General features: G+C 43.7%; 1 protein-coding gene across 1 annotated transcript; it reads right to left on the reverse strand.

Moving 5' to 3' along the window:
- Positions 1 to 6,355: 6,355 nt before the first annotated feature.
- PIN4 (peptidylprolyl cis/trans isomerase, NIMA-interacting 4) lies at positions 6,356 to 15,327 on the reverse strand. The gene is made up of 4 exons (XM_055339071.1): positions 15,214 to 15,327; positions 12,082 to 12,155; positions 7,147 to 7,266; positions 6,356 to 6,533 (listed from the first exon to the last, which is right to left on the reverse strand). The coding sequence occupies exons 1-4, from the start codon at positions 15,254 to 15,256 to the stop codon at positions 6,375 to 6,377; spliced, it is 396 nt and encodes a 131-aa protein (XP_055195046.1). The 5' UTR covers positions 15,257 to 15,327; the 3' UTR covers positions 6,356 to 6,374.
- Positions 15,328 to 26,340: the final 11,013 nt, after the last annotated feature.

Below are 26,340 nucleotides of genomic sequence, written 5' to 3' on the forward strand. Positions count from 1 at the left end.
CCAGGACTCCAGGATCATGCCCTGGGCTGAAGGCAGGCACTAAACCACTGAGCCACCCAGGGATCCCTTCAACTGTGTTTTGGTTACTGTTTCAGTATAACTGGCATCCTTTGTAATACTATTTTACTTTATTCATTTGTTTGGGTTTTGTTTTTATTTTTTTAAAATATTTTATTCATTCATCCATGAGAGAAAGAGAGAGAGAGAGACGCTGAGACACAGGCAGAGGGAGAAGCAGACTCCATGCAGGGAGCCCGACATGGGACTTGATCCCAGGTCTCCAGGATCACACCCTGGACCAAAGGTGGTACTAAACCTCTGAGCCACCCAGGCTGCCCTGACTGGTTTTTTTAAGATTTTATTCATTCATGAGAGACACAGAGAGGGGCCGAGACACAGGCAGAGGGAGAAGCAGAATCCTTGTGGGGAGCCCAATGAGGGGCTGGATCCCAGGACCCTGGGACCACGAACTGAGCCAAAGGCAGATGCTCAATCACTGAGCTACCCAGGTGTTCTTATTTTATTCATTTGAAAGCAACCTTCTGAGAAGGGACCCACTGGCTTAGGCAAACTGCCTAAGGGCTCCATGGCACAAAACAGATTAAGACCCCTGATCCAAGGGTATGAGATAAAATCTCTTACCTACTTCTGCCCCCAGTTCTGGATTGCCACTCCCAAGGATGGTCTATGGATGTAGAAGTACAAGTATGTATATATGTATATGTAGGTTTTTACCCAAGTGATAGTATACTACATACCCTGTTCTGTACCATCGTTTTTAATTTTAACACAGCTGTATGGTATTTTATTGAATGGGTATACCATCTGTCATTTATTGGCAGACAAGGTGATGAATATCCTTGTACCTTTTATACACATTATATCTACAGGATAAATTCTTAGAAATGGAGTTTTGGGGTCAAAGGGCATATTTATAATTTTTATAAGTATTGCCAAGTTGTTCTCCAGAGGTTCTAATAATACACAGTTCCACAATTAATGAATACCTGTTCCTCATGCCCTTGCCAACAACACATAAATGCCAATCTGATAGGTAAAAAGGAGGTTCTCATTTTGGTTTTAATTTTCAATTATTTTAATCTGAATGAAGTTGGTTCATTAAGCATTGAACTTAATGAAACAAAGATACATTTTTTAAAGATTTTATTTATTCATGAGAGACACAGAGAGAGAGCGGCAGAGACACAGGCAGAGGGAGAAGCAGGCTCCATGCAGGGAGCCCAATGTGGGACCCGGTCCCAGGACTCCAGGATCACACCCTGGGCTGAAGGCAGGCGCTACACTGCTGAGCCACCCAGGGATCCCCAAAGATGCATTTTCAAAGCAGGATTAAATTCATGAGCTGTACTATGTATAATTCCCTAATTTTTTCATTTATCAACTCCTTTAGAACCTTAGTTGCCAGTTCAAAATTAACTTCCCAAAGGTTTGCTTGGTGTCAGAGACCCATTCCTGCTCTACTTTCTCACAAGCTATCTATAGCTGCTCTCTCTCTCCATGCCACAAATTAGTTTGCTTTTTCTACTCTACCTTTCCAGCACTCCGGCTTCTTTTGTGGGTGACACCCGTGCAAAAGGCATTCACTTGGTATCCTGGGTAAGCCAATGTCCTGAGCAAAGGATGCTAACTAGGTCGTGTCTCATGCATCTAAAGCTTTTCAGAATTTTCTTCAAGATTTTCAGATTTACAGCCCTTATTTAGAGACACTGTTTTGAACGGGGTTTTAAAAAACAGTTTCATCTTATATGCCTGCTATTTTGAACATCTCTCAATACCATACTGGTATATCTGTACTCAGGGACTGTGGCATCTGTTTAGTCTGCTCAGTGGGTAAAATCTCATGGAGGCATAACTGCTGGAGATGCCCAGAAACCCCAAAATAAGAAACTTATATGTCAAATGCAGCTGAGTGAGAACACAGTGTGCTAAAAGAATCACCGTTATGAATCACATGGTTGTATTGGCCAAGTTTTATTTTAGAAAAAAATTTTAAAGTAGGCTCCATGTGTATCGTAGAACCCAATGTGGGGCTTGAACTCAGGATCCTGAGATCAAGACCTGAGCTGAGATGAAGAGCCAGACATTTAACCGACTGAGCCACCCAGGCACCCCTGGCAAAGTTTTATTTTTGAAGCAATATAGTATTTATAATATTCCTTATACTTTTTTATGTCATAAATATGGCATTATGAAATTTAAAAATGCAGACACACAGAACATTGGCTGCTTAGTCTAGTACAAACAACTGGTAGAACTGAGTGCCTTCTTTTCCTCCAAGAAAGGTTTATTTAAAAAGAAGAGTTCATAATGATTTCACTCATGTGGATCTTAAGAAACAAAACAGATGAACATAGGGGAAGGGAAGGAAAAGTAAAATAGGATAAAAATAGAGGAAGGCAAACTATAAGAGACTCTTAACTGTAGGAAATAGTTGCTGGAGGGGAGGTAGGTGAGGAGATGGGATAACTGGATGATGGGCATTAGGGAGGGCCCTTGATGGGAGTGAGCACTGGGTGTTCTATGCAACTGATAAGTCACTAAATTCTACCCCTGAAACTAATAATACACTGTATGTTAACTAAATTGAATTTTGAAAAAAGGTTCAGGTTGAATGGCCATTATGTACAGTGTATAGTATTAAGACAATGGAGCGGGACACCTGGGTTGCTCAGTAGTTGAGTGTCCACCTTCAGCTGAAGGCATGATCCCAGAGTCCTTGGGATTGAGTCCTGTATCGGGCTCCCCATAGGGAGCCTGCTTCTCCCTCTATCTATGTCTCTGCCTATCTCTCTCTGTGTCTCTTAAGAATAAATAAAATCTTTAAAAAAAAGACAATGGAGCTAATAACTCTCCTGGCAGATCCAAGTTGGCTAACTTATAAAACAAGTGCTGCCTAGGAACTTATTTTATGATTTTTCATATACTATTCCATCTATTTTTTATCCAATTCAATGTGTGAATAGTGTGAACTAGGTATTTGGCTCCCCCAGAGATGGTTTTTGAATTAACTTATGGGATATACTGAGACTTAGTAGTTCTGGGAGGGAAGAGACTACAGGTTAAAAGGAGTCTGCTTATCTTTTTTTTAAATCTTTAAAAAAATTATAAAGGAAACTTTACCCAATGTGGGCCTCGAACTCACAACCCTGAGATCAGGTGTCACATGCTCTACTGACTGAGCCAGCCAGGTGACCCCGCTTGACTTACCTTTGAGAACAACTACTACAGTGTATAATGACCTTTCTTTCTTTTTTTTTTTTTTTTTATAAATTAATTTTTATTGGTGTTCAATTTACCAACATACAGAATAACACCCAGTGCTCATCCCGTCAAGTGTACCCCTCAGTGCCCGTCACCCATTCACCCCCCACCCTCCTCCCCCTCCACCACCCCTAGTTCATTTCCCAGAGTTAGAAGTCTTTATGTTCTGTCTCCCTTTCTGATATTTCTCACACATTTCTTCTCCCTTCCCTTATATTCCCTTTCGCTATTATTCATATTCCCCAAATGAATGAGAACATACACTGTTTGTCCTTCTCCGGTTACTGTGGCCAAGTTCAAAAAGGGTGTTGCCTGAGTTCTCCTCTGGGATTTTGATGGAATCTTGTCTCACATTTAGATCTTTCATCCATTTTGAGTTTATCTTTGTGTATGGTGCATGAGAGTGGTCCAGTTTCATTCTTCTGCATGTGGATGTCCAATTTTCCCAGCACCATTTATTGAAGAGACTGTCTTCTTCTAGTGGATCGTCTTTCCTCCTTTATTGTATATTAGTTGAGCATAAAGTTCAGGGTCCACTTCTGGGTTCTCTGTTCTGTTCCATTGATCTATATGTCTGTTTTTGTGCCAGTACCACACTGTCTTGATGAACACAGCTTTGTAGTACAACCTGAAATCTGGCATTGTGATGCCCCCAGATATGGTTTTCTTTTTTTAAAATTCCCCTGGCTGTTTGGGATCTTTCCTGATTCCACACAAATCTTAAAATAATTTGTTCCAACTCTCTGAAGAAAGTCCATGGTATTTTGATAGGGATTGCATTATACGTGTAAATTGCCCTGGGTAACATTGACATTTTCACAATATTAATTCTGCCAATCCATGAGCATGGAATATTTTTCCATCTCTTTGTGTCTTCCTCAATTTCTTTCAGAAGTGTTCTGTAGTTTTTAGGGTATATTTTGAGAACCATTTGAATGGTAAATGGTTCTCCAACCTTTTATTTTCAGGTTGTAGGTGTCCTTCTGTCTAAAATGAGTCTCTTGTAGACAGCAAATAGATGGGTCCTGTTTTTTTATCCAGTCTGAAACTCTGCGCCTTTTGATGGGGTCATTAAGCCCATTCACGTTCAGAGTTACTTGAACTTCTTCTTAAAGGGGAGTTTTAAGAGTCCCCCTTAAAATTTCTTGCAGAGCTGGTTTGGAGGTCACATATTCTTTCAGTTCCTGCCTGTCTTGGAAGCTCTTTATCTCTCCTTCCATTTTGAATGAGAGCCTTGCTGGATAAAGTATTCTTGGTTGCATGTTCTTCTCATTTAGGACCCTGAATATATCCTGCCAGCCCTTTCTGGCCTGCCAGGTCTCTGTGGAGAGGTCTGCTGTTACCCTAATATTCCTCCCCATGAAAGTCAGGAACTTCTTGTCTCTTGCTGCTTTAAGGATCTTCTCTTTATCTTTGGAATTTGCAAGCTTCACTATTAGATGTCGAGGTGTTGAACGGTTTTTATTGATTTTAGGGGGGGATCTCTCTATTTCCTGGATCTGAATGCCTGTTTCCCTTCCCAGATTGGGAAAGTTTTCAGCTAGGATTTGTTCAAATACATATTCTGGCCCTCTGTCCCTTTCGGCGCCCTCGGGAACCCCAATTAAACGTAGGTTTTTCTTCCTCAGACTGTCATTTATTTGCCTTAATCTGTCTTCATGGTCCCTTAATTGTCTGTCTCTTTTTTCCTCAGTTTCCCTCTTTGCCATCAACTTGTCTTCTATGTCACTCACTCGTTCTTCCACCACGTTAACCCTCGTCGTTAGGACTTCTAGTTTGGATTGCATCTCATTCAATTGATTTTTAATTTCTGCCTGATTGGATCTAAATTCTGCAGTCATGAAGTCTCGTGAGGCCTTAATGCTTTTTTCTAGAGCCACCAGTAGCTGTAGAATAGTGCTTCTGAATTGGCTTTCTGACATTGAAGTGTAATCCAGATTTTGTAACTCTGTGGGAAAGAGGGCTGTTTCTGATTCTTTCTTTTGAAGTGAGGTTTTCCTTCTAGTCATTTTGCTCAGTGCAGAGTGGCCAGAAACAAGTTGTATTGGAACACGGGGGAGTATCACTGGTCCGTCCAGCTGGTCTTCTGGGGGAGGGGCCTGCTGTGCTGATTCTCAGGTGTTAGCACTTGGGGGAGCTGCTCTGCCCCTGCCTGCTGCAGGGCTCAGCGGGGGTTGTTTACCCCAGGGAGGAACAGCAGCAGTTGCTATGGCAACTCTGGAAGCCTGGATTCAGCCTCCGAAGGAACTACGGGGCTCGGGGCTCTCGGCTCTCCGTCCGCAGGGCCTGGAGGCTCCGGGGCGGGGCCGCTGATGTGCTCAGCTCGGGGCAGGAGCGTCCTTGCTGTCCTGGGCCCTCCCGGCCTCTGCCTGTCCCGGGGGAGGCCGGATCCTGGGCTGTGTCCCGGCGCCCTGTGCTCCGGGGCCTGCGCTGTGGGATTCGCGCTCCCGCCCCGCAGCCCCCTCCGCGGAGCCGCCGCCCGAGCCCCTCCGAGCTGCTCCGGTTGGTCCCTCCGTGCGCGCTGCAGCCCTTAGGGAGCTCGGAGCACTCTCCTGCGCTCAGGTGTCTGTCAGTGTCCCCGGGAGCCTGAGGGCATCCCCGCTCTCCTGGGTCCTGCTCCAACTCCCTGCGAGCCCCTTTCCGCCCGCCCGGGAAGGTTGGTGCAGCTCCTGCTCCTCCGGGACGGGGCTCTCCTGTCCTGGGGACACTCGCCCCGGGCTCAGCCCGGCTCCTCGTGGGGCCCCTCCCCCTCGGAGGCCTTTTGTTTCTTTATTTCTCTTTCCCCGTCTTCCTACCTGATAGAAGCGCGGACTCTTCTCACTGTAGCGTTCCAGCTGGTCTCTCTTTACATCTCAGGCTGAATTCGTAGATTTTCAGGATGGTTTAAAGGTTATCTAGGTAACTTGGTGGGGACAGGTGATTTGGGGACCCTGCTCTTCCGCCATCTTGCCCCTCCCCCTTCGTATAATGACCTTTCTCCACCTCATTTTATGCCTACAAACCCACAATAAAAATAAAAATACAAGGATTACTCAATACCTTTTAAAGAAATAAATAGAATGTATAAAACATGTTCAGTCTTTCATACCATTTTATTTTCTCCCTTCAACCATAATAATATGATATCCAAATTTTGTCCTAATTGGAGGGTCGGTAAACACAGGCTTATCTGGCCCACTTACAGGCAAGGCAAATGCTGCTTCTTGAAATGGTCCCACCATGGAACCTCTGGTCATCCAACCCAAGTCGCCCTGAAAAACCCAAAAGATATGTGATGTCAGGTGGCCCTGAAGAGGCAACAGTTCTACTGTAACTTGAGAATTTCCCAACACAAATGCTAAGGTTCCTAGGTTTATTCATCTGGACTGTGAAGAAGCGTGCTTGACAAGGACAAACAGGTAGAAGAGATCCAACCCTGGACTGAACATATAAACACTCACAATGTTGCTGGTTGTCTGTTAGCTGTGCCAGTTTGGTAATGCCTAGTTTTAGACACAGGTGACCTGTACTCAACTGTTCACAAGTTGGACATTTCTGCTTTTAGGATCTTTAAACCAAGATAAGGCTAAAATTAATGGCAGAATGCAGAAATAATCCCTACTGCTGTGTGTCCTCCATGGCAGAAAGACTTTTTTTCCTTTTTTTTTAAGATTTATTTATTTTAGAGAGAGAGAGAGCACGAGCTGGAGGGGCAGAGGGAGAATCTCAAGCAGACTCTGCACTGAGCACAGAGTCCAACTCAGGGCTTGATTTCACAACCTCAGGATCATGACCTGAGCTGAAACCAAGAGTCAGATGCTTAACTGGACTGTGCCACCCAGACACCTTAGGGAGAGATCATTTTAAATGATAACAGCACCATACCCCTTGCCTGGCTTTATCTTCACTATACTGTGTGGCCACTTCATTGAATCTCATTCCAGACTTTAACTTTTCCATGGCTTCCATGATTTTCCCATGTTTTTCACACAGAATGTGTCTAACCTACAAGGAAAAAGTATGTTCACATGGTATTTGGGACATGCAAATGGTTCCCTTTCTTACAGTATAACAGTCAGGTCTGGATTACTTCCATAGTGAGAAAACACATCAGGTTCATAGCAACAAAGTCCTGGAAGTCTGCTCCGTTGGGTGATGGCCACAAACCCATTTCCTCTGTCAAGACACTATCTGGGAACTCTGATTTAGACAGCAATGGGCACAGGGCTGTGAGAAGCTCCCATCTTTACCATGTACTTAAATGGTAACAGGAAGAGGAGACATAATGGTTGAAAGCTGGGGCCCTTGAGTCAAATCCCAACACTGCTGTGTGATTGGAGGCATTTTCTTAAACCTCTGTTTCCCCATTTGTGCCCTGAGATAATAACAGTAACTATGCGTTCTCGTAGGGTTGTGAAGACTGAGATAACGATGTTAATACTCAATAAAGGTTAGCCATTACTTCCATCAGAGTAGGGATGATATTAAAAAAACCCATGAGGAAATACTTTACCAAAAGAGGCCCAATGTATAAAGCTCCTCAGAATTTGGCACTTTGAAAAAGTATCTTATGTTAAGTATATTCAACCCTATGGAAGTATTCAAGTTTGACTTATGTTTATATAAAGCCATGTTTTTTAAAAACACAAATCACTCTACCTTTAAAAATGATTTTGTCAAGGTAGCTGTTCTACATGATTTCCAATTTCTCATTCAAACTCAATCCATAGTTTCATATTGTACATCATACTCTGGAATGGGAGTTAACGGTGTCTCCCTTATGAATGTAGAGGCAAGCAAATCAAGCCTGGCCTCAGAGTTCAACTACTGGAATTGAGGGCAAGGGGATTCTAGACCCACAGGAATAACTTCCTGTCTGGAGAAGCTACACAGGAGATAGGAACATAACAAAGGAAATGATCTGTCAAAAGGCAGGGCTCTGAGAGGCAAACTTCTAGAGAATGTGTCCAGCAACTGTCCAAGAAAGACAGGGACAAACAGTCTGGACACTAGAGAGATACATGTTGGGAAACAAGGATGGTTCATCAGACCTCAACTTGGCCTAGCTAAAATAACTTTGAGAATGCCTCCCTCTTTATGATTCCATACTTCTGGTTGGTTTGATTACTGGGACATGAATGAAACACTCATGATAAAGGAAAGAGGATACCATCTAACATTTTATCAATGAATAAACAAGTATTCTGGTCTGGACAGCCTGACAGGTTAGACATGATGTGTCTGTAGTATCTGTGGCCTCTGCAATGTGACAGACTGACTGGCAACCATGTAGACTCCCATCTTAGAAAAGAGCTGACCCACAGAGGATTTGGGAGTGATTAGCATGGAGGTAGCGCGGGATCAATCCTCCACTGCGGGAGGGAGGAGATTACCCAGGGAGGCTACATAGAACAAGAAGAGGAGAAACAAAGGCTAAACACATGCTTGGAGAATATTGACATTTAGGGCACAGCAAAGAAAGACGCTCTATACGCGTAGTACGAAGGCCAAATAGGTAGGACAGAAAGGCGTGTTCAGGGAAACCAAGGCAAGAGACAGTTTCAGGGAGGAAATGGTCAACAGGCTTAAATGCTGCAGAGTGACCAGGTAAGAAGTACAATCAATTTAGTACTGAGACATCAATGACCTTAGCAAAAGCAGAAAGAGCAGAAGCCAGGCTGTGGCAGGCAGCTCAAGGAAGTAATGGGGGGTGGGAAGGGAAGGCATGTGGGGTACTCCCCCAGATGAGTCAGAAAAGGAGACAGAGCTCTTATTAGAAGAAAAAGGTCACAAGCACGTGTCTATTTTAAAGGTCCCTGGGCATAATCTCAGAATGAAGGGAAAGATGCAGTCAGGAAAGAAAGGCTGAAGACAGCAACCAAAGAGGGTACAGAAGATGAAGGAGCAAGGCATGGCATTCGGCGCACTGCTTGAAATATCTGTGAGCCTTAGAGGAGGAACACTGAGAAGACAGAGAGGGGAGGTGTGGATAAAGAGAACTTTTTTGGGAGGGGGGCTGGAACGCCAATGAGTTACTGCTTATAGGTCTGGTTTCCATTTTCATGTGAAAATTTAACAATATTTAAAAGTTAGTATTTGCTAGGCACCAGGCTAAGCACTTTGCACGCATTCTTGCATGAAATCCTCACACCAGCCTTGTGAGACTGGATCAGTGTTTCTCAACCCCAGCAGCACATCAGAATCATCCTCAGCACTGCTATAAAATCCATCAAGGTCCAGGGCCCACCCCCCGGAGATTCTGAGGCAGCTGGTCTGGGGTGGGACCCTGGGCCCCAGTAGTTTTAGAAGCTGTCTAGGGGAATCTGAAGTACATCAGGGTTGAGAACCACTGGATGAAGTTGTCAGCTGCCTGATGAAGCAGGGTGGCTGACAGCTGAAGGTGAGCGGTAAAGGACTGCTGAGCAGTACTGAGGGCCTGGCTTAGGTCAGAGACCAGGAATCAGTGGTCCCAATTCGCAAGGCCATGTGACTCTCCAGCAAGGCCCAGCACTTCTGGGTGTAAATGTAAAAGTAGTAGACGACAGGATTGATCCCAAGTTGGAGACCGGGAGGTGGATGCAGCAAATGACCAAAAGGAAAGAGCTAGGACTCCCAGATCCAGTGGTCAAGCTCTTTGATCTACTTTCCAGTTTATAGGTCATACAGGGCTTGGACAACAGATATGAAGCCTGGGAGAAGGTGGGGAGAACAGGTGGGGAGAACAGGGAGAACAGCTCGAGGGCTTGAGGTCTGTGTGCAAAGAAGACCAGAAAAACAATCGGGAGGCAGGAGGGAAGCTATGGTCGGCAGATGGAGTTCAGAATCTGGACTGCTCTAGAGACACAGGGCAGGGTGTGGGCTCAGGAGTGGGGCTGAAAGCAGGATATGGAAGGAGCATAGCCCTGAAAGGCCAGAGGGTTCCAGGGTCTTCTCCCTGCTGGGACCTTTACAAACCACTGGAAACAATCCAGATGTCCTCTAGCAGGTGAACAGTTAAACATATGGCACATCCGTTCAGTGCACATTACTCAGCAACATAAAGGAACAGACTATTGATAAGTGGAGTAACTTGAATGAAAGCTCCAGAGAATTATGCTGAGAGTGGGAAAAGCCAGGTTACATATTGCATCATTTTATTCATGTAACATTCTTGCAGTGATAAAATTACAGAAATGGAGAACAGTTGCCAGGGGCTAAGGATAGAGAAGGTAGGGGAGGGAAGTGAGCATGGCTATAAAACAGCAACAAGACAAGATCCTTGGGGTGATGGGAATCTTCTGTATCTTCACTGTATCAATGTCCATCTCCTGGTTGTGCTATCCTACTGGAGTTTGATGTAAGTTTGATGTAAGATGTTACCATCAGGGAAAGCAGGGTAAAAGGTAAATGTATTATTTTTTTACAACTGAATGGGAGTCTAAAATTATCTTAGGAAAATTTGGTTCTAATCAACTTTCCTACCTGATTATGTGCCACTTCTTTCCACATACCTCACGCACAGCCACACTGAACTTACTTTTTTCCAGAAAAGGCGAGGTGCCTCTTCAAATTCACATGCAGTGGAGCAGTCTCTTAGGCTGGGTGCTTGTACAAGTCAGAACGTAGGGGGAAAACTGCATGTGGCCAAAATTACCCTATAACATCCCTTATGAAAATGCCGTACCAGAGACCCAACACGTCAGCCCTCATTAAACCCAACATAGCCTGTCTCTCAGGCCTGTAGCAACAATGACCACTTCTTCTGCTGAACACCAGATGAAGTACTTGGTTTGTATTTGGAACTATGTTTCATGAAAACATTATGTTTGGATGCCAGAGTCCCACTTCACATAACTGGATGCTTATATGAGAACAGAGGTCAACTGTGGAAAAGCAGATTCATGTCTCCCATCTCACGCTTTCTCTGGTTCACTGAGTAGAAGAGTGGGTAGAACAGCTCACACTATATTATTTCTCTCTTTCTCTCTTTTTGGCTGCATGTGGCTGGATTTATAGGACACTACTGCAGCAATGTATTTATTTGCCTAACTGCTCCAACTGCAGTAGGATAATAAAATCCACCTCTTACTTCCTGTTTTTTTTTTTTATTTTTTATTTTTTTGTTTTTTTTTTTTTTGTTTGTTTGTTTTTTTTAAACCCAGAACTTAGTACACTCCTTGCTGCAGGGCAGAGGTCACTAAATCCATACTGAACAAATGAATCAAAGTATGGAATCCCACACCCTGACCAGAACATGGAAATTGCTTGTTACATAGCACTAAGTTCAGACTGTATTTTCCCAGGGCAGACACTCCCCTGGGGCTAGGTCAAGTAGTTCCAAGTAATTATCTGATTTGTCTCCCACCCCAGTTTTAACAGTCAGGACCCTGGCTTGTAGTTTACTAGTGGGTAGCTACCTGATGGGACTGGTTGGTACCTTTGCCTGTTTATCTAAGCCCTTGGTTTTATAAAATATTTTTTCCTTCTGAGAAATAGTTCATTTGTTTATTTTCTTCATACTTTGTATTATTTCTTGAAATGTACACTTAATACATTTCAGAACACAACAGGAAGGATTAAGAAATTTGGAATGTTTGAGAAAGCATTTAAGGAAATCCTTAAAAGGAATTACCGTTTATAAGTGAGACTGGTCGCTACCTTCCAATTTTATGTTATCTTGATTTTATATCAGCATTAGGCTAGCCTCTTAAAATGAGTTAACCATTACATTCCTTCCTTAGAATGAGTTAAGCATACCATCTTCCTTTCCTGGGTACCAAAATAAGAGATGTATAGAAGTAATTTAAATTTAATGTGAAAGGAAATTAATGAGTAACTCACCTTTATTGTATTACCACCACCTTTGGGACCCTGGGCCTTCTTGTCAGAACTGTCACTCCCGGAGGCGGCTCCCCCTTTAGAGAAGAGATCACAGGTACTCGTTTATAATGCATCCTGATATTTACAGAAAGGTCCAATAAAATAAGAGTTGATATTTCTGTCCTAGCACCACACTTCCAAAGGGCACTCGGCCACTTTACTACAAGAGGCTAAATTAATCTGTGACTCACCTCCCATAAAGCAAGAAATTTGTGTCCTACATAAACCCTTTGTGGAAAATGGATATACGAGTGAGTGTGCTGATAGATGGAGCGCCAAAAGCCTGGTCCAGACTTTCTGGACCTAATTTGAAATCCTGCCTTCAAAGGGCAAATCCTTGAACTCTTGCAAGATGTCTAATAAGCACTGCAACTATGTATTTGAGTACTCACAATTCCAGTAAGTCAAATCTCCATATATATTTTATTATTTTTTAAAATAAATTTATTTTTTATTGGTGTTCAATTTGCCAGCATACAGAATAACACCCAGTGCTCATCCCGTCAAGTGCCCCCCTCAGTGCCAGTCACCCATTCACCCCCACCCCCCACCCTCCTCCCCTTCCACCACCCCTAGTTCGTTTCCCAGAGTTAGGAGTCTCCCTTTCTGATATTTCCCACACATTTCTTCTCCCTTCCCTTCTATTCCCTTCCATTATTATTTATATTCCCCAAATGAATGAGAACATAAAATTTTTGTCCTTCTCCGATTGACTTACTTCACTCAGCATAATACCCTCCAATTCCATCCACGTTGAAGCAAATGGTGGGTATTTGTCGTTTCTAATGGCCATATATATTTTAAATAAAAATCTAATTTTCCACCAGCCATATTTGGCTAAATATACTATCTTCATGTCCAAATTCCTGGAGTCTATGACATTGCCTACTGATACCTTCCTGAGAAAAGTTGTTGATATTCAGAGTAACAACCACAGGCAGCATCTTAGATTTTACTATGATGTCATCTTACCACTGTGTTAACTTCTGTGTTCATGGCCACATACTTACTGTTAGAGGTGGATGTTGGTAAGAACTATGGCTGGGTTAAATGTTAAGTTCAGTGAACATTTCCTAAATAACTACTAAGTTCCAGACACTGGAGATATAAAGATGAACAAGCAATGGTACCTTCCTTCATGGAAACCATACACTACTGGAGCAGAGAGACATGTAAACAGATCATTTCAGAATGACCTATGATCTATGGACAGAAGGCTGTGGAAGCACAGAGGGCCATTTTAGCCAGTCAGGGAAGATTTCCTGGATGAGCAGAAACTGACCAAGTGAAGAAAGGACAGGGATGAGGAGCCACTCCAGGGTGGTAGAACAATGTGGTGTGTGTCGGAAACTATGGATGAAGCCAAATCTGAGGTGGGAGTGTTGTGAGATAAGCCCAGGGGAGGTGGCTGAGAGTTAGGACATAAGGTCCTATGAGTCCGACTAAGGAACCTGGAATTTATCCTTAGAAAAGGGAGCAACTGAAAAGTTTTAATCAAGAGACTCCATGTTACTTGTCTTAGTATCTCTAATGCCTCGCACAGTACCTGGCACACTGAAAACCCAAAATACCTGACCACCAAATGCCTAAGACAATGTTACTGCCAAAGGAATTTTATCCCACCAAACTCTTAAGTGGGTTTGCTGTATATTCACTCTCAAATGATGATGCCTTCCAGTTATCCCATCATCTGCTGGCTATCTTCTGACTGTCTCCTCACTCCCTTTGACTGACTGAGGATGCTGGCAGTTTCAGGATTCGTTTCTGCCCTCACTCTCGCCATCATCTTGGATGACCTTGCCACCTATGCTGAGGAACCATCTAGTGACCTAACTTCACACTTCTGGACCTCCCTCCTGAATGTTGATGCCTTCTACGTGGGGCCACTGTTCCCAAGGGCACACGATGGAACCATGTTGAGAACAGTTCAGTCTCTGGCTACAACTTCACGTTTTTCCAGCCTTATCATGCCTCACTCCCACAACACTGGCTCTTTGGCTTCACAGAAACCACTCCCCACTTCCATACCTTTATCCTGCTATGTTCCCCTAGACTAACAAATTTCTCCTTCCCTTCGGAGTCTGGACCCCTTGCTTGATCATCTGTGTTCCCAGTGGCACCCTTAACTACTTTGTCTTGCTATTCTATTATCATTGTCCAACAAACCAACCTTGGCTCAAGGCGACACCTAGGTCTTTCCAATCCTATATTGCGCCAGTTGCAAGTTACCAGGTAAATCATGACTGTGTGGACTGTGTCCTCTACAAATGCATGGACTTCAATCCTAGGTTCTCAGCCTTGAGGGCTGATCCTTTTATTAGTGTTTTGTTCCCTTTCCCATCACCCTCAATGGCTATTCCAAACCTTTATCACTCAAGACCCACACTCAGTCCCTGCCCCTTCCACTTTCATAAGAATTTGAGGCCATTAATCATGATATCCTATAAACTCCAGCTCCCAGTCTGGCCCCAATTTTTACAACCACACCCACCCTCGTTCCTTTTCCTATGGCCGCAAGCATAATGTATCCCTTCTTGGGACGCTTGGGTGGCTCAGCGGTTGAGCGTCTGCCTTCGGCTCGGGGTCTGATCCTGGAGACCTGGGATCGAGTCCCGCATTGGGCTTCCTGCATGGAGCCTGCTTCTCCCTCTGCCTACGTCTGTGCTTCTCTCTCTCTGTCTCTCATGAATAAAATAAATCTTAAAAAACATAATGTGCCCCTTCTCCTATTCAAAGGTCAACTTCTCCACCTCGGTCCTGGACCCCGTTTTCTCAAACCTCACTCCTCTGGACCTTTACTTCCCTCTAACTCTACTGGATTCTTCACATCAGCCTCACTCTTAAGTTTTCCCCATTCTTAAGTAACAAACAGAACTTTCTCTTCGTCCTGTCTTCTTCTAGTTACCATCTCATTTCCATGCTTTTTCAATTAAGGCTTTACAGAGAAGTCCGCACTGATTGTCTCCCAACTTCTCACTTCCCCGGTCAGTCCTCTAGTCACTGGCCATCCGCTGCCCCCGGGAATCGCCGCTCTGCTCCCTCCCCTCGCTCCTCACCGGACCCCATTCTCCCTGGCCGTTCTGGCCGCTCTACCTTTCCCCCCTTTCCTGGAACCGCTCTTTCCCTTGGGCGGCATCTCCGAAAACTGCGACCGAACCCTCAATGGCTTCCTTCGCCGCACAAAGTCCCTTCAGGCCCCACGGGCATGTCCGGAACAAACGCCTGAAAACGGCAACAAAACTGACCGTCTTCGTTGCGGCCCTGGAAGCAGGCATAATCTAGGACAGACCGGGTCCTTGGGCCCTCGCAACAATGGGATAAAGCTGGCTGACCAATAGGAAGTTTGGGTCGGTTGTGGGGGTGGTGGTGGAACCAAAGGTAGAGCAGGGGCGGGAAACTGCGCCTTTGCGTTTTTTGTTTCTTTGGTCACAGACTCTCGTTAGCGCCAGTTCTCATTCTCCCCCACATCCCGGCGGGTCTCCTTCAGGCGTCCGTAGTGGAAGGCGCAAGCCTCTGCAGTCCCTTAGCGCCAGCTCTAGCCAATCCCGCGGGGCCTCCAGATAAAGGGAAAGAAGAAAAAGCCGCGGTGGCAGCTTTCTCCTCCCGCTCCCTCCTACACATAGGCCTGCCCTCCCTTGCGGTTTTTCACTTTTAAATTTTATTCTGCATTTGTAGCTGATGGGATTTAAAGGGTAGTTTTATTTAAAAAGTGTTAGGTTTTTTGGTAACTAAATGGAAATGAGACCGCCAAGGCAAGCGAGGGTCCAAGAACAGATTTTATTGCAGGCACCCTCGGGCGAGGTTCCACGACTCACGGAGGGGAAGAGTGAGTCGGGGAAGTCGCGCCAAGACAAGGTGGCAGGGGGTTTACATAACGTTGTAAGGCAGAACGGTTTCCTATTGGTCGGCTCATATGCAAAGGAAGGATTGCAATCCAACCAGTCAGAGTGACCCTCACTATGCAAAGGAAGGATTGCAATTCGGTCAGTCAAAGGTGACTTCCTCCTCTGGGGTTTGAAGGGCATTGGGTCCGGTTGGGTAAGTCCAAAGGAGAGGTCTAAGGGTCTGCGTCAAGCTGTCAGCAGGTCATTGGTCCATTGGCGTCCCAGGTGGAGGTGGTGACAGGAACCTCAGCCATTTGGGGTATCCGCCATCTTGAGGAGTTTCTCTTCCCGCCTGGCCCCAACAAAAAGGTTATCACCCCTCTGCCTCTTGGCAGAACTCTGTCATGGAGAAAAATTGGAAGCAGGCCTAATGTCTGTCCGTCTGCCAGCATTAAATGGCAGACGCACCTGACAAATACTTAGTGCCTGGAACATTGTGAGAGCTCTACGTGTTCCAGCAGATAACAGCAACAATAACAAGCAAGCCTGTGTAAGTGGCTGAACTTACCCCAAGCAGTACCTAGAGGCCAATAACTCAAAGGAGAAGAGGATGGGCATAGGTCTGCTGGGGGGTTTCAAGGTCAAAAGCACTATAAGACAGATTCAAAATCATGTACAATCTCAACTATGCAGTATGCATCATGAAAAGATGGGGAAGGAAAGATGATGAAATCTTAAGTGTTAGGGGTGGCTGGCTGGCTCAGTGCAGAATGCAACTACTGATCTCAGCATTGTGGGTTTGAGCCCCAAGCTAGGTACAGAGATTACTTTAAAAATTAAGTCTTTGAAAAAATTCTTCGGGTGCTTGGGGTGGCACAGTCAGTTAAGCGTCTGACTCCTGGTTTTGGCTCAGGTGGTGATCTCAGGGGAGTGGTATTGAGCCCCACATTGGGCTCTATGCTCAACGTGGTGTCTGTGTTTCTCCTTTTCCCTCTGGTCCTCTACTTCCCCCACTCTTGCGCACTCTCTCTCTAAAATAAGTCTGAAAAAAATTCTTAAGTGTTCATTCTGGAATGTGAGTTTGTGCCTACCTTTCATTTTTTTCTATTTATATTATATTCTGTTTCTATCAATTGGCATGTATTTTTATTTTATTCAAGAAAAAAGAGCAGTAAACGTTATTTGTAAAACAAACACCAAAAAAAGCTAGCTCCTCTACAGGGTTAAGTCTGCACCAGTCTGTGGAGGCCGACTGTGAAGGAGTCTGTGGAGCAGAATGACAAACGAACATAAGAGCGGGCGGGGGGGGGGGGGGCAGAGGGAAGAGAACTTCATCCTTGAAACCATGGTAACAACTATGGGAGTGTGCATAGTGAGTCAGAGCCAGGAGTGGCTGCCAGTTGTATTTTCTGTTCATTATCTCCTCAGACTGATTCTTCCATGTATTTCTTAAATGAGGAAAATTAGGAAGGGAAGCTGGCAGCCCTCACAAACCTTGACCGAGACTCACTGTCCTGCCCTACCTGCCCCACAACCAAAGGGCTGCAGTTTCTTTTCCATCTGAGATCCCAGAGCTTATTCTGACAGGGGAGCTTGAAGCAACAGAGTACAGGATCTCTTTGATCCCATTCAGGGGTGATCAATCCATGGGGAGCTCTGGGCCCTCAGCTTTTGGGGACAAGAGTAGAAAAAAGTCACCTTTGGAAACTGAAAGCGAGAAAAATCAGTACATGGTGGATGAGGTCAGCCTCCTGCAGAAGTAGCCACCCATCCTGGCCAATGGAAGCAGGTATATCGCCAACGGGATGGTTGTGTCTCCTGAGCACAGTCGGTGGCCAAACACTTTTCTAACCCTTTTCATGCCATTGTAACATGTCTGGCATGAGATAATGAAGCTTTGAACAACTGATTGCTGAAAAAGGGCTTCAGGGGCACCTGGGGGGGTCAGTTGGTTGGTTAAGCATCCAATTCTGGATTTTGGGTCAGGACATGATCTCAGGGTCATGCAATCAAGCCCAGAGATAGGTTCTGTGCTGGGGATGGAGCCTGCTTAGGATTCTCCGTCTCTTTTTGCCCCTCACCCCCCTACCTCACGCTCGCACTCTATAAATAAATAAATAAATAAATAAATAAATAAATAAGGCTTCAGAGAAGAGGAATCCATCTATGTTTATCCAGCATTGTCTAAGCAAGAGCTTCAGTTTCTGGAGAACATTAATATTCCAGTATCTAGTGAGGTGGATTTTTCTCTGAGGCAGTGTTCATTTGAGACAGTGGAGAACAACCAACACAAGTGGCATATGTAGCAGGATGCCTGGGTGGCTCAGCAGTTGAGCGTCTGCCTTTGGCTCAGGTCATGATCCTGGAGTCCTGGGATCGAGTCCCACATTGGGCTCCCGGCATGGGGCCTGCTTCTCCCTCTGCCTATGTCTCTGCCTCTGTGTGTGTGTGTGTGTGTGTGTGTGTCTTTCATGAATAAATAAGTAAAATCTTTAAAAAAAACAAGTGGCATATGTAGCATGAGCCACGTGCTTTCCCATTATCTCTTTGAGTATTAACAACAGTGTTTCGTTTTAAGATTCTGTTTTTAATGGGATCCCTGGGTGGCGCAGCGGTTTGGCGCCTACCTTTGGCCCAGGGCGCGATCCTGGAGACCCAGGATCGAATCCCACATCGGGCTCCCGGTGCATGGAGCCTGCTTCTCCCTCTGCCTATGTCTCTGCGCCTCTCTCTCTCTCTCTCTCTCTCTCCCTCTGTGACTATTATAAAATAAATAAAAATTAAAAAAAATAAACTAGCCAAGAAAACTTTAAAAAAAAAGATTGTGTTTTTAAGATTTTTTAATACATTTATTTGAGAGAGTGAAAGCGAGAGAGCAGGGAGCCCAATGCAGGGCTCAATCCCAGGAACCCAGGATGCCCCTTAAGGTTTTATTTTTAAGTAATACCTACCCTCAACGTGGTGCTTGAACTCACAACCCCAAGATCAAGTGTCGCATGCCCTACTGCCTGAGCCAACCAGGAACCCCTGTTTTCACAGCAGTCTTATTTGTAGAGAATCACCATTGCCATTTTAGAGCTGAAGAAACAGGCTCAGAGGAGTTAAGAAACCTGTTCAAGGTTGCAGATCTAGGGACTGTGGCAGGGTCGGGCTCGGAACTCAGATCTGTCTGACTTCCAAGCTGGTAACTTCTTTTTTAAAAAAATATTTTATTCATTCATTTATTTTTGAGAGGCTCAGAGAGAGGCAGAGACATGTGAGGAGCCTGACACAAGACTCGACCCCAGGATCCCAGATCACGACCTGAGCCAAAGGGAGATGCTCAACCACTGAATCACCCAGGCATCCCAAGTTGGTAACTTCTGCATGATGACACTGCCCTAGGTTTTGCTAGCCCCTACATGAAACCCAAGAGCAGCCAGTTCCCGTTGTTCTGAGTGCATATTAAAGTCAGTTTCCAAAAAAAAAAAAAAAAAAAAAAAAACCCCCCCCCAAAAAAAAACAAAAAAAAAAACAAAAAAAAATAAAGTCAGTTTCCCCAGCACCTGACGCCTTACTAGGGGGCATTCTGCCCAAGGGGTGTCAGGGGCAAGTTATGCCCCCACCATATAGAAGTCAAGCCGCCTCTGGTTTGTGTCAGTGTGTTGGTTCTGAGTAGTCATGAAGGTGATTGCCTCTGCCTACTGGACCTCCCAAGCCTAGTTGCACAGAGGCAAGAAGAAACATGGTGTTGGGGGGTGGGGGCAGTGGGCAGGGTGCTGTAGCCAGGCCAGAGGGGATGCAGTGGGGAAGAGGTCTTCTGTATCCTCACCCTCAGGGACTGGTCTCCATGTCTAATGGATTCTGTCTTCCAAATACCTCATCTCTCTGCTCCTCATTGTTGTACAGTGAAAAAGGAACACTGCAGAGATTCACCAAGCATTTCCTGCCTTTGTGCCCTGCCCTCTCTGCCCCTGCCACAGCCTTTTGTATGTTCTTTGGACCACTGGAACAGCCCCCATATGTGGTCTCTCAGCCATCAGCCTCATACCCTCTGAGCTATGCTCCCTAGTGTCTGGCAGAGAACTCTCAGAAACACAGATCTGACACTCATTCCTCCAATTAAGACCCTTCAGTGACTTACTGAAATCTGAGAGGCTCTTCAGCTTGGAGACCCAAGGGTCTTTCTGCTGACATCTGCAGTCTTATCTCTTGCCCTACAGGATTTCAACCATGTTGAGGTACCATTTACAGGCCCTCAAATGTATAGTACTCTCTTAAAACTTCGTGCCTTTGAACACGCTGTTCTACCTGGAATGCTCTTCCCTCATTTCTTATCTAGTTACCTTTTATTTTCTTTTCAAGACCAAGTGAGGTGCTACTTCCTCCTGGAGGCCTTCCCTGACTCTCTTCTCTACTTCTCCCAGGCTGGACAGGCACTCACCTGCACTGCCAAAGCCCCCAATGCTTATCTCTAATATTTGTATGATTTTCAGTAATAGCCCATACCATAGATGGACCAGGTTGTTTAACTGTTCACTTGTTGAAAAACATTTGAGTTATTTCCATTTAGAGGCCATTACAAATAAAGTGGCTATAAACATTTGTGTACAGGTTTTTATGTGAATGCAAGTTTTCATTTCTCTAGGACAATTTCCAAGAGTGTTATTGATGAGATGTATGGTAAGCATGTGGAGTTTTGTAAAAGAATGCCATATCCTTTTTCAGAGTGGCTGTACCGTTTCACATTCCTACCAGCAATGTATGCGTGATCCCATTTCTCTGCTTACTTACCAGCATTTTGTGTAACCACAATTTTTTATTTCACCCATTTGGATAGGTGTGTACTAATATCTCATTGTGGCTTGAATGTACATTTCTTGATGGCTAATGATATTATTAAGCATCTTTTTCCGTGTCAATTTGTATTTTCATGTGTTAATTCATGTGTCTGTGTATGCTCTTCAGTGAAACAAGTGTCATGTCTTTTGTCCAGATTGGATTCTTTTACTGTTGAGTTTCAGGAGCTCTTTATATATTCTAAATATGAGTACTTTGTCAGATATGTGATTTGCAAATATTTTCTCCCAGTCTCTGAGCTTATCTTTTCATCCTTTTTAGAGGGTTTTTTCCCAGAGCAAAAGTCTTTTGTTTTTTCTTTTATGGATTTTTTATGTTATGTCTCAGGACTCTTTATCAAGCCGTAGATCTCAAAGATTTTCTATTTCATTTCTAAAAGTTTTATAGTTTTATGCTTTACGTTAAAATCTATGATCCATTTGACTTAATTTTTGTGGAAAGTGTGAGATTTAGATTGAAGTCCATTCTTTTTTTGCCTATAGAGAGCCAAGTGTCAACGGATGAAAGTGGTCCTGAGAAACTGAGAGTGGCCCAAGGCTGTCAGCCAACAAAGAAAAATAGGACTTCAGTCCTACAAAAGCTCCCTGCATGGTGCCTGTTTCTCCCTCTGCCTGTGTCTCTTCCTCTCTCTCTCTCTCTCTCTCTCTCTCTCTCTCATAAATCAATCAATCAATCTTAAAAAAAAAAGTAGTAAGCCACGGCAATTGTAAGGCTCACCTAGTTTGTTTCTGGTCCCTCAGGGATCACTGAGGTTTGCTTTTTTCATTAACTGACGCCCAGTGTCTTAAAAACCATAATCCAAAGTTTCATATATTTTATTTTTGTTTTTGTTGTTATTTCAGACTGGAAGATAATCTAGTCCCTGTTACTCCATCTTGGCCAGAAAGGGGATCACGCATACATTGCTGGTAGGAAAGTTCTAAGCTTCATATAGGTGGAACCGTATATAGTAGGCATTCCTCTGGATCTGACTTTTTTGTGAGTACCAGCAGTTTGTTTCTTTTTAAATTGCTGGTAGTATTCCACTGTATGAATATTTCCTTTTTTTAAAGGCTGCATAGGATTTTTTATATGAATGAATCATAATTTATCTAACTGGTTTCCTACTGATTGACACTTAGAGATTATTTCTGGTCTCTTGTTGTGACTAACAGTGCTGCAGTGTACATCTTGAATGCACATTGTGCACAGATGTGAGATATCTTTAGGATAGATTCCTGCACATGGAATAGTTGGGACAAAAGATTTTGAAATTTGCATAGTAATTGTCAAATGTTTTTCCAAATGGAAAAGACCAGCCAATGCTCCCACTGACCATGTGTAAGGGTACCTGTTTCTCCACCAACTTGTTATTCTTAAACGAGTTGCCTTGATCACTTAATTAGCTAATAGTATAACAAGATTTTCCTATAAAACTTTTTCTCTGTATCCAGATCATAGGACTGCCTCAGGAAGGGAAGTTGCCATCTAGCAAGGGTATCTCATTACTTCAGAAGTAAACCTCCTTTGGATTCCATCCAGGGCCTCTGGCCTGATACGAAATTGGCTTTATAGGGAACAGTGCCATGGCAAGGTTCCAATGTGGTAGTCTTTGCTCTGCTGAAACAACATTTCTTAAGCAAAGTAAATTAATCACAGGCCTTTGGGGGGCTTATTTCCTTTGAGATTAGGATTACACCTAAAAGGTTTCAAGATAGTAGTTGTTTTTTTTTAAAGATTTTATTTATTTATTCATGAGAGACACAGAGAGAAAGGCAGAGACATAGGCAGAGGGAGAAGCAGGCTCCATGCAGGGGAGCCTGATGTGGGACTAAATCCCGGGACTCCAGAATCATGCCCTGAGCCGAAGGCAGATGAACCACTGAGCCAGTTAGGCATCCCAAGACAGTAGTTGTTTTAGCAATGTTAGATATGTTACTCCTTTGAATGTCAACAAAATGCATTCTCCAAAAAGGATATGAAGTTCACATGGTCCCAGGGGGTCATTTTAGTGTCTCAAAGTGTTGCCCTTTCTAACTTAATGATGTGAAATTATGTTAGGTCTGCTTTAAGAGGTTAGTATGAACTAGATAGTAATCACTGTTAATTGACTTAAAACAACACAGAAAGTGGGATCCCTGGGTGCCGCAGCGGTTTAGCACTTGCCTTTGGCTCAGGGCGCAATCCTGGAGACCCGGGATCGAATCCCACATCGGGCTCCCGGTGCATGGAGCCTGCTTCTCCCTCTGCCTATGTCTCTGCCTCTCTCTCTGTGTGACTATCATAAATAAATAAAAATATATATTAAAAAAAAGCAACACAAAAAGTGATGTATGATGTATCTGTATATGTCAGTTTGTAGTGAGTATAATAAGGGTAGCACTGGAACCCAACTGTCTGGGTAGGAATCCTAGTTTTGTCACCTACCAGCTATAACATCACAGGTAAGTTACTTAACATTTATGGACCTCCTCTATAAAACAGGGTACTACTAGTATCTTCCTCATTGAGTGTTGGGAGGATTAAATAATGAATTTGAATAAAGCACTTAGAACAATGCTTGACACATGGTACACTCTCAATAAACATAAGCAACGATTATGTTCACATGAGCCAGTATTTTTTTCTTTTTTGGCAAAATGTATCAATTAACATAACAAAGCTCCATGAGATGATGTCCTGGCGGATGGTGGGGTGTTTTACAGTGTAAGGTGCCTTCTCCTAGCAAAATCTATGACAATCCTTAGGAGCTATTCCAAAAACAAAGAGAAAGCAACAGTGAAACACACAGAGACATGTTTGACGACAATGAATAAATGTCCGTAAAGACAGTTTACACTGGAACTCAAATCACTTCTGTGATGGAAACTCCACTGTGATCTTTCATTCCAGATACTTGCGAGTAGGGCTTATTTGCCTTAATTAGGTACATAAATGGGCTAGTGGTAGTGGCAATGGTAGGGCATACCTAGAAGCTAGAGGGAATTGATTTGGAAGCATGAAAGCATAAACAGAGGTCAAAGTTCAGGGATAGACTGAAGAAGACTAGAGGGGAGGTGGATTTTGAGTAAGGTTTACAAATCCATCTCCCTTTAATTGAGAGCAATGTGAAAGCAGTGCCTCATATATATCATCTCTTTAGGTTGAAGATGATTCAGTAAATATTTGTTGATAGAACTGAGTGGAATTAAAATTAAACAGTCCATAAGGATGCCTGGGTGGCTTAGCAGTTGAGCGTCTGCCTTCAGCTCAGGGTGTGATCCTGAGGTCCCAGGATCAAGTCCCACATTGGGCTCCCTGCATGGAGCCTGCTTCTGCCTCTCTGCCTTTCTGTGTGTCTCTCATGAATAAAATAAATAAAAATCTTAAAAAAAACAGAACAGAATCCAAACTTCTCGCCACAGTCACTGTGCTTCACTTCCTATCCACCAGCCATGCTATGGCTCTTCCTATTTCTTGAAAACAGCAAACTCTCCCTCTTTGGGGTCTTTGAATATGCTATTTCCCTGCCTGGAAGGCTCTCCCTTCAGGCGAATTGAGGTCTCAGTTCAAAAGTCACCTCAGAGGAACCTTTCTGTGATCAGTCAACCCATTTGACCTAACTCCCAGTTCCTATCTATCATGTCACCATATTAATTCTGCTGCAGTCTGGGGTAATTTGGGGGCATTTATTTGCATTTAGCCTCTGCTGACTGGAATATATGAAGGCAGGGATCTTGTCTCTCTGGTTCATTGCTGTCTCCTCAACACTGAAGTGTCTGACACATCCAGTAAATACTTGTTGAATGACTGAAAGTGTGATAAAGGCTCTAAGAAGTCCAGGGGTAAAGAAACCTTTTAAATCTGGTATTTAAAAAAAAACTATTAGTAATACCCTACATGTTTGGGGAAAGTACTTCAGGAAATGCTGATAAAGGTATTTTTTTTCATATTGCAGAGTAATGTAGTGAACATAACAGAAGTTTATTATTCAGGCAGATGTGTGCTCAAATCTTGGTTCTGCCACTCACAACTGTGTGATCTTTGGTGAGTTAACTTCTCTGAGTTTCAGTTTGGGGGCATCTCCCTGTTTAAATGGAAGTAACAGTAAAAGACTTTGGAGGTGGTTTCATTTAACTAGATAAAGTAACATACTTACTTATTATAGTATATGTCAAAAAGTAACACTCAATGAATGTTAGTTTTCTTCCTTCCCCCATTATCATAATTATGATTATGATAATGGCACTTAAAGTTGCTATTCAATGGTTTACTTGTTTAGGTATACTTGAGTCATTTCCAGATTCATTCATCTAGCCTTTTCCATCCTTTGTATAATTTTCCTAGCATAGATTTCCAGAAGTAGGATTACTGAGTAAAATGGTATGATCATGTAGTTTCCTGATGCATGTTGCCAGATTTTATTTTAAAAGAATGATATTTAGTCATAGTGTGAACAGCCAGTAACCATGCATCCATTTGGTACTCTTTAAGCCTGACATATTGTAATTTCTCCCGCCTCCCCTCAATTTTAGCTACTATAATAGGCAAAAAATGGCCATTCAGTTTTAAAAATTTTGTACGTCTTTGCTCATTAAGGAAGCGTAGACATTTTCCCATATGTTTGCCTTCTAATAGTATTTATTCGCATCTGTTTGTGCCTTCGTTCATTTTTCTCTTGTGCAAGCATACTCCTGTCACGGCTATAAGGACATGGCTAGTGTCACTCAGCCCTGCTCTCATGTGTTCTGCAGAGCAGGGGTGGATGAGAGTTGGTGCTGTTGTTCACTCCCTTTGGAAATTTGGGAGTTCCTTCTCTCTTGGGTTGCTGCCTGCTGTCTTTTTTCCTAGATTCCTTTCCTTTCGGCCCTTCCTGTAAATTTGGTGTAACCTTCAATTGTATCCTGGGTCTTTAAAAAATGTTCTTATTATAAAATATATAACACACGTACATGAAGAAAAGTGCTTAAAACAAATGTGCAGTTTGTACACTTGTAAAAATAGCTACAAGGGCGCACAAGTGTGACCACCACCCAGGTCCAAAAATAGAACTTCACCCATACTCAAGAATCCTCCCCTGTGTCTTCACCAGTTATAATTGACCCTTCCACTTCCAAGGAGCCACTCTCTTAACATTGAGGATGACAATCTCCTTGCTTTTCTTTATAGTTTTATCATCTACCTGCGGATACCTAAGTAAGGATTTAGGGTTTTTTTTAAGATTTTATTTATTTATTCACAAGAGACACAGAGACAGAGAGAGGCAGAGACACAGGCAGAGGGAGAAGCAGGCTCCATGCAGGGAGCCTGACGTGGACTCAATCCTGGGTCTCCAGCATCACACCCTGGGCTGAAGGCGGCGCTAAACCGCTGAGCCACCCGGGCAGCCCAAGGATTTAGTTTTGATGGCTTTTGCACTTTATGTAAATGGAACCGTCCTGTATGTGTTCCTATGCATCTTGTTTCTTTTGCTCAACTTTTTATTTCTGTTGTCCATACATGTTGTTGCATATGCTGTAGTTTAATTGCTTTTGCTGTATAGAATCCCACAGTTTGGGGTGCCTGGGTGCCTCCATCAGTTGAGCGTCAGATTCTTGAT

This window comes from Nyctereutes procyonoides, unplaced genomic scaffold, assembly GCF_905146905.1.
Source record: "Nyctereutes procyonoides isolate TBG_1078 unplaced genomic scaffold, NYPRO_anot_genome, whole genome shotgun sequence".
Taxonomy (NCBI): domain Eukaryota; kingdom Metazoa; phylum Chordata; class Mammalia; order Carnivora; family Canidae; genus Nyctereutes; species Nyctereutes procyonoides.